General features: G+C 43.2%; 1 protein-coding gene across 2 annotated transcripts; it reads right to left on the bottom strand.

Moving 5' to 3' along the window:
• Positions 1 to 934: 934 nt before the first annotated feature.
• On the bottom strand, positions 935 to 7,910 carry LOC149333903 (uncharacterized). 2 transcript variants are annotated; one of them, XM_089558829.1, is made up of 5 exons: positions 7,687 to 7,910; positions 5,321 to 5,481; positions 4,484 to 4,548; positions 3,700 to 3,783; positions 935 to 1,686 (listed from the first exon to the last, which is right to left on the bottom strand). In XM_089558829.1, exons 1-5 carry the CDS (start codon positions 7,780 to 7,782, stop codon positions 1,553 to 1,555), a joined length of 540 nt encoding a protein of 179 aa, XP_089414955.1. In that variant the 5' UTR covers positions 7,783 to 7,910; the 3' UTR covers positions 935 to 1,552. The 2 variants fall into 2 exon arrangements, with proteins under 2 accessions (XP_089414955.1, XP_089414956.1); XM_089558830.1 differs by lacking the exon at positions 7,687 to 7,910 and adding an exon at positions 5,605 to 5,964.
• Between the last annotated feature and the right edge of the window lie 310 nt (positions 7,911 to 8,220).

Here is an 8,220-nt window from a genome sequence, read left to right as displayed (position 1 = left end):
AGCAGTTTGAAGAGGTTGAAATTTTTTTCTCGTCCGTAGAATTTCAGCCTACATTTGCTGAGACACGAGTCCTTTCCATTAGCACTTGCTGATGAAATTTTGCACCTCTTCAGTGAATTTAAATCTCTTCTTTTTGCTTTCTGGTATACCTTGAGACGTTTTTTTAGTAGACAACAGAGAAAAGCCACAAGAACATGTACCACCGTAACACATTCCGTAATGGATTCACGGAATAAGTGCATAAATACTTTCTTTTAATGCTCAACACAGGTCGGAGTAAATTGGCAAATTACCTAAATAAATTATTCTAACGTCCTGTAATCAGTTTATTATAGTGACCTCTTTTTTTCTTGATAATTTTTGATGCGTAGCAACATGCCGGTGACAAAACACCATTGTTTAATTGTGTACGTGTACAAAACAATACCTCTCAGTGCACCGGGCTGAAGGTTCAAACTGACCTGTTTATCTGAAATGTTGCTACTAGGAACGTGTCCTCAATAAGTGTTTAATAAGCAAACGAAATAGAAGAGGCAGATCATGAAGTTAGGTGAGTGACCTCTTAATGTTTTCCACGCGTAGTGATGATAGTGTATTTCTGTGGCGCAAGGGCATCTGCGCCCAAGGAGCGCCATGCCAGAAGGTATTTTCGTTTGGTCAGGGTGGGGTCAAAGACCCATTTCCCAAGCATTTCACCCTGATTAAACCGAGAGTCAGGCCAGGGGAAGCTTCTACCAACTGTACCACCGGTGGGTACCCGGCGGCACTGGGGATCGAACCCCACACCTCCTGCATGCGAGGTGGATGCTTAACCACTTTGCCACAGCTGGGGTCCACACATAGTCCAGTGAAGAAAAAAAATGCTAATATCTGTTCATGATTTCCAACAAGTAAGGAAGTAAATTTATGAAGGCCTAGAAATGACAGCTGGACATGACCATCACCGGTTTATTGGCACTTGTGGAACGACATTTGAAAATGTATTCGGTTCACACTCCCCATATTCCGAACACAATTTTTTCCACACTACTAGAGAAAAAACGCACATCATCGGTGATTTTAGACAAGCTAAATATACTCAGAAAATTCCTTGTGGAGAAGAAAAAGGTTGCAAACCTGTCAGATTCGGAGCAGGAAGCCATAGGCACGAATGGAGGTGGTGGAGAAGGAAGAGGGTAAGCAGGGACCTTAACCAGAAGAATAAACCGGTTTGCTACCCCGAACGGGGGGGAAAGAGGTGGGCAGATAAAAAGATTAATGAGAAAGGAGAGGAGGAGCAAAATTAAGTCTATATGAGGTACGAGAAGGTTTTCTTAAAAATATAGAGAAAATAAAAAACAGCGTGGATTGGAATACAAAAAAAAAACCGGCTATACGTTTTAGCATTAAAACGAACGAAAAAAGTGCAGTGCATTCAGCAATAATACATTCGAGTACAAATGCAAGTTACGCAGGCAGCCTTGTCAGAAAAGTACTTGGTTATTGTGAAATTTAAAAATAAAATGATATTGCAGGAAGAAAGAACCCCAGGGATGTGGCTTAAGCCCACTCTTCAGGAGGAAGTTCCTTTTTCGCAAATGTCTTCATCGTAAATGAGAACTCCTTCACCGCAGCTCTCTTCGTACTTGCTGATGCACTCTTTGGGGAAATTATTCTTGAACTGGGTATTCACCCAAAGAATGCACTCTGGAAATAGGAAAAGAGTGGTAAACATACATGGGAAGGTGCCTAATTAGAAATGCTCCCCGCAAAATCGACATTATTATCTCCTCAGCGCTAATTTCTCCTTAAATATGGTAATTTGCAGATCTCAGAGCATCGCTAATCGCTTTCGGCCGTCGAGATTTAAGGCACATCTCCTCGTCAACATACGATGTGGCTGCTCGAACTTGCACGTGTCACCACAGCAGGTTCCCGTGCACGAACAATTAGATGCGCCCATAATGTTAAGAACTAATTTATTTTGATGAAACAGCAGTTACAAGCGTCATTTAGGGACAATTTTTTATTATCTGCTTCTTACAACAGCATTGTTTTTAGAACAGCAATGCTGAAATTCTATGGTCAGCATGAACAGCGGCGCTCATTGCACACTGTCTCATGAAGTCAGGATTGGTGTCAATAATGCTACCGTCATAGAGTGAAGTATGAACTCCTTCCTTGATATGCATTGGCCGAGGCTAAACAACTGCTTTTAGGCAAAAACACAACGACGCAGTGTAAGCCATAAAAAACTGCGCATTCAAACGTTCTAAAATGAAATTTCGTGCAGCGGCATCTACGCCGCTGCACATGGTAGAATACGTAAGCAGGTCCACCAAAATGCCAAGAATTTTCTTAGTTAGCGATAAAGGCGAGATTATAGTGCAGCAGCTGCCAAAAGTAAAACTCTAAGTTAAGATATATATTGCAACACACGTAAAGAACTCAAATGATTACAATTTTTGGAGAGGCGCTGCTGAAGTACTAGCAGCTTCAAATGTAAGGCAAACACGGTAATTGCGACCAAAAACAAACTAAAACTATAGTTTTGTTTTAGATCAAATACAGGTACAGTCCCTGACAAATTTTGTGTAGCGGCCTTCCTGCGATCTAGGCAAAAATCATTGGCGCAAATATTTCCTCTCCCTCAGCTACACTCTTGGCGTCTTTTTTTTTGCACCCTTCACAACTGTCATGATCTGGTTTCATATGACGCTGGCATTGAGTCCCATAGTTTTTTCAAACCGGAAGAAGCTGTGATTCTTAGCGAGTAGAACTGGCCAGCAAGAATATTTCGAGATGCTGTCAGACCAGGCTGTGGCTAGCTCTTCCGCATTGTAAACCTAGCGAGATTACGAACAGCCTCGAACTCATTCCATCGGCAGAAATTGCACAGATACATGCAGTCACCGCAGAAGCTGAAATGAGCATGCCGTTCTCTTCCACAGGCAATTTAGACGCACCTATTCTTGCAAATAAACATGAGCTGAAAAAGAAAAAGCTGATGGTTTACTTTCTATGGGTCTCTAGTTTTTGGAGTGCAGATGCAGCACGACTTGACCAGCAGACCGTGCACATTCCTGTGTTAAACCTTTCAGCGAACACATTCGTTTTCGTTACGCATTGACCGCCCACAATATTATTTTGCTCTTTCACGCTGACAATGCGTAATCAAACGATACCAATGTGAGCCTCAAACTCCCTGTCAAGGTGGGTTAGAGATGCAGTCGTGCTCGAACATTGCAGCTTGATTATGCGCAGCCACCAAAACACTTCGCGGAGGGTGAGCTACATCGCAGAATGACAGCCTGGACACATTAATTGTAACTAGCACAACGCATTTACTTAAGATGGAGTAAAATGAATCCCAGCAATAGAATGACATTTTCAGATCAGGTCATTAGTGAGAGTTGCCCTGGGTTTCACTTCTCAGGTCCAAGTTACTCGTCTAGGTTCCAGGATGCTTATAAATTACGAGAACTCTCGAAATTTCATTCTCTCTGTTACCCTATTTCGCAAACGTCTAAAGAACCTAGTCTGTTTTTCTGTGCATGCGTAAACAGGAACTGCCTGGAGAACTACAATAATACTCTTTGAGCTTTGTATCTTAACGTAAAGAAAACCATTGAAAGTCTAGAGCCGTTGAGGAGAAATTAACCAATATTTTCTCTTTAAGTCGGAATGATTTAGGACATGTGTGTAAGGGTGGTTACTTACTGTCTTCCATGATTTCGGTTTTGAGAACAAAGCATGTTTTGTAGTCTGTGTAAGTTATCTTGGCTTTAGCGAGATAGGTGGGATCTGAAACATAGAAACGACGCTAGAGGGAAGTATTATTTTTCTGCTGTTTCCCATAAGGGCGCAAAAAAGTTCTTGCGCGCGTGATTGTTGCACAGGCATTTGCTATAGACAGTTTATAAGAGTTGTACGACTGTTGCTTAAGGAATACAAATATTTTTGCAATAAATCGGACCAGCGGGGATATTACCACGGAATAAACATAACTGAAATCAGTTTTGAGATTTAAGGTTTTATTTAACGTTCAAATGCATAAGCTAAGGCTCTGTAAAGCTTTCTCCATCTACACATTATCTTTAATGGAGAGTACAGATGGGAAATACAAGACATTTAGGGTTTTCTTTAGTTACAATCAGTAAAAAGCAATGTCTGCGCTCTGCATCCGAAGCACTATCAATCATGTCATATTATTCATAGAAGCTCTAGCGGAAATGCGTTTCGAAAAGTCCACTTGGATACGGGACATCACATATGACAATTGGCATTGGTGGCGCCGCATTTTAAGCATTGGGAGCCTTTTCGAACACTGCGTTGTAGAAAACTGAATGCGGCTGCACACAACAAAGACTCCGCTTCGCATTTCAGAGCTGACACCTTGTGCCTTCGCAATTAAAGGTAATATGAAAACAAACTTCTGAATGCTTTGAATTTGTGTCTGACAAAAGAGTAAGGTATGAATGCCCAGTGTTCCTTTGGGACTTACCGTCGGCACTGGATTCAATCAGCTCGTCAGGAAAGTACCCTTGATATAGTTGGTGCTCGACAGATCTTGAAAGGGAAAGAAAAACAATGAAGTATTGCTGCTCTAGCTTTTTTCGGTCCCTTATGGCCTGGGCTAAAGCGGGTAAAGCGTTTTCCTGCATTATTTTAATTATCTCTTTTAGCATTATTATGAAAGGAAAGGAAACAGTGCCAGTTAGCTTGTACTAGAAATGGCTCAGCAACCTTTTTGTCTATGTTCTATTATCCACCACCAATATCGCCTCACAGCTTTCCCAGGTTTGCATTCCTATGTGCATTGCTGCAGCCGCGGTGGTATACCACTTCATGCTAGCTGCTAGGATTCTTAAGCTGGTCAACCTCCTACGATCTACACTTTGCTTGGCAGGTTTCTGATGTTCAGCAGTCATTTCAATGTTTCAGCCACGTTTTAAAGAAACTTTACGATCCTCTACAAATGAAGCGAGGTTATTAGCGGCGGCGGATCCATGCAACCGCCGAGAGCACTTCATACAAGTGGTCATAATTTGGCATATAAAATATTCGCCTGGAATACTACACCAGCAAGCCATTCTTTTGTCGAAGCCTGCAACGTGAAAGTCGTCGGAGTATGTTTCTTTGGTGGATCTGCACAACCACCGTAGACAAGAACACCTACATACGAAACATTATCCAACCATATAATATCATATTCTGTGTGCTATGTCTTTCACGGCAGGTCTGCACAAGACATATGGACATTTGTAGGGTACCTTGATTTGTACGTATTTCTTCGTAATGAATAATTTTAATTTATATAGTATTTCACTTGAAGTGTCACCTTTCGCTGCCGTCGTCGCCTCTATGGAACCATACGTAAGTCATCATGCCATGATCTGGATCGTATTGCGTTCGAACAGAGTGCAAGCAGCCTAGATTTTGTCCTCCAACCTCCGCGCTAGTTGAATAGATAGCCGTCACTGCTGGGAAGCTGGCAGCCATCTGGAAAAAGGAAAAATTTGAAACGCTGTAAGGTACTGATTTTAGCACTCGGTATACGACTTCGAAAAAATTAGCTGTGGCTTAGCTCTGCTTAAGCTGAGTTCTGGCTAAAGCAATAGCTACCTGGCTGCGCTTGTAGAACGCCGCCGGGCTCGCCATTCTGCGGCATAGGCGCGTTGCTTAGCCAACCGCTCTTGCCTTTCTTCATCTCTCTCCTCGGCACGGCGCCGGCGTTTGCGCGCAGCACGTCGCTCCAGCGGCGCCTTGTACAACCCCTCAGACATGACTAAGCGGAGCGCCCCTGCGGCGCCCCGTGTATCCTCTTCTAGCGAGCGCCCTCACGCGGCGGGCCAAGGAGGCCGTATGTGGTGGCCACCGCGCCGAGCGAAGGAACGACTACGGTCGAAGAGACGAGTTGGGGTCCCTGCTCTCCTGTGGTCTTGACGCCACGCTGTCACGTGGTCGTGCGCCGCAGCTGCGCCGGAGCGAAGGAACGACTACGGCCGAAGAGACGAGTTGGGGCCGCTGCTCTCCTCTGGTCTTGACGTTACGCTGTGACGTGGTTGTGCACCGCAGCTGCGCCGGAGCGAAGCAACGACCTCCACCGACGGCAGAAAAGTGCTAGCAGTATTGCTTTAGCAATAAAAACAGTTGCTTTCAAATCTGCACATATTCGCCCTCAGGGTGAGTCTCCACCAGACTCTTCTTCTCATGTGATGAAATTATTAACCCTCTGCTGATACCGACACGTGAAAAATTAGCAAGTTGGAAGCACACAGTAGCAATGAACGTTTACAGGGCGCGAGTGGCCGCAGAAATATTTTTTTCTGCGGAAATACTTTATCGCATTAAACAGACTCAATAAATAAGTTTTTAGAGTGGAATTACATGCTCTATTCACTGGTAACAATAACACACCAATGGGCGGCAAGGAAGAGCATCAATGACGATTTTCTCCAAAACAGGCGTCCCATAATATTTGGATCATGATATCCATGCGTTGTTATATTCCTAAAATTCGAATGGCCAAGTGATGCTTATCCTAATTTTAAAATTGTTTATAATGAGTTATCTAGCCGTATTAGGTACACGTCGTAGAAATGTCATATTTAATTTTGTTCTTCTGGAAAAGAGTTCTTTGCCCTTTCATGTGTTAAGACTAAGGCATAAATAGCATTCTCGATTTTCACTGCACTCTTCGTAAAAATGTTGAAGAATGGACTATGCATCATATCTGAAAGCTAATTCTGGAATGTGTTTTGGTTTCAGGTAGTTTTGTCTCACCATAATTTCAAGAAGGAAGCCCAGAGCATTCCTTTTAAAAGTCTACGGCAAATCACTCACGCCTCAGAAAGGACTCCTTGAAAAGATCAAGATTAGCTGTGGATATATAAATTGCGGTTCGCACTCCATCCCTTGTAGGAAGCAAATGCGCAAATGTTTCAAGGGCAAAAATCAACGGGCTGGAAAGAGGAGAAAATAACTATCGGGAATTATTACCAGTGTTCTTACACATATAGATATCTTCTCTAATACTGCGAGAAAGCAACTGTTGTCAGTTCTAATAATCACGAACAAATGAAGTCGCTTTTAGAGTGCGTACTTTTGGGGTACCTATATTTCTCAGGGAATCTGATTCGGGACAATTTGGATGAAGAATTGAAGGGGTGTCTTTAACAACAGATGTTATGAGTTGTCGAACTTTAGTGCACCTAATAAAAGCTCAAGTCTATGCGGGCCGTACATTGTCACATCCTTAATGATCATAGGCTATTTTGCGAAGCAGCGAAGATATAAATTTTTTATTAATCGCAAGCTGATTGTTTAAGCCCATCCTTCCACAAACATGCTATTTGGGAGAGTGAAAACTCGAACGTAGCAGCTATAACGTCCATAGCTGTTCAACGACTCTTTTCTTCGAAGAGGTTATTTCTACTTGCCAACTTCCACTGATGACTGCGGTAACGACTGTACTTTCTTGCAACGGTCAACCGATCTATTAGTAAGAAATTTTGCGAGTCATGTGTTGTTCAAAATCTGCGACACGATCTGAGTGGACACATTTGCTTTGCACCACAACGAAACCGCAGCAGTTCGAGCTTCCAGTCTTATGGTTTTCTGGACGTGTGAGTGAAAGTCCATTCTCTGCACGTGTTTCTCTGCACATCGTGAACATTAGCAAAAAACACATCGTAAACAGCTCACCTGTATTGCATCCACTCTTTGGCATTTCGCCGGTGTAGCCAAAGCACTGAAGACAAGTAGCAACGCAAACAGCATTTGGTGAGAGTTCATTCTCATGGTTACTAGGCCTGTGGGTGCGCGGATGTTAAATGATGCTGAAACAAAATTCTACCCTTAGAGCAGAGTTCGTGTCAACTGGGCAGGAGCGACACACGCGTGCTTAAGACAAAAATGCAGACACATTTGACCTATGGTTGTAGCTCTAAGTTTACAGCTTCAAAACTGATTGTGACTGGCAGGGCAGCTCGCCCTGCTTATTTTCAACCGTCACTCTGAGCTTGATATTTTCTCCGCTCGAAATAAACGTATATAGCGAGTGGAATGGGTGCCGCAGCTGGGTATATTACGGCGTAATAGGCTGACGGCTATGCGGTACACTAGCGAGGCACGAAGTTTTTTACAGAGCTAGCTGAAAAGATTAAAAGGAAAAAAAAGTGCACAGGGAACTAAACGGCATTATCTAAGAAACATCTCGAGCAAGCACGCTATGCACGC

This window comes from Amblyomma mixtum, chromosome 8, assembly GCF_055824585.1.
Source record: "Amblyomma mixtum isolate Tamu chromosome 8, ASM5582458v1, whole genome shotgun sequence".
Taxonomy (NCBI): Eukaryota; Metazoa; Arthropoda; class Arachnida; order Ixodida; family Ixodidae; genus Amblyomma; species Amblyomma mixtum.
Note: the sequence above shows the minus strand (reverse complement) of the source record. Positions and strands in the feature narration are given on the sequence as shown.

What these genes read in the sequence shown, in the direction of transcription:
- LOC149333903 (XM_089558829.1), bottom strand. Translation starts at nt 7,782, where the DNA reads ATGAGAATGAACTCTCACCAAATGCTGTTTGCGTTGCTACTTGTCTTC. An exon ending in AAAGAGTGGATGCAATACAG is followed by an intron (nt 5,482 to 7,686) that starts GTGAGCTGTTTA and finishes TCCTTTTTCCAG; the next exon opens with ATGGCTGCCAGCTTCCCAGC. An exon ending in GGCGACGACGGCAGCGAAAG is followed by an intron (nt 4,549 to 5,320) that starts GTGACACTTCAA and finishes TTCCCTTTCAAG; the next exon opens with ATCTGTCGAGCACCAACTAT.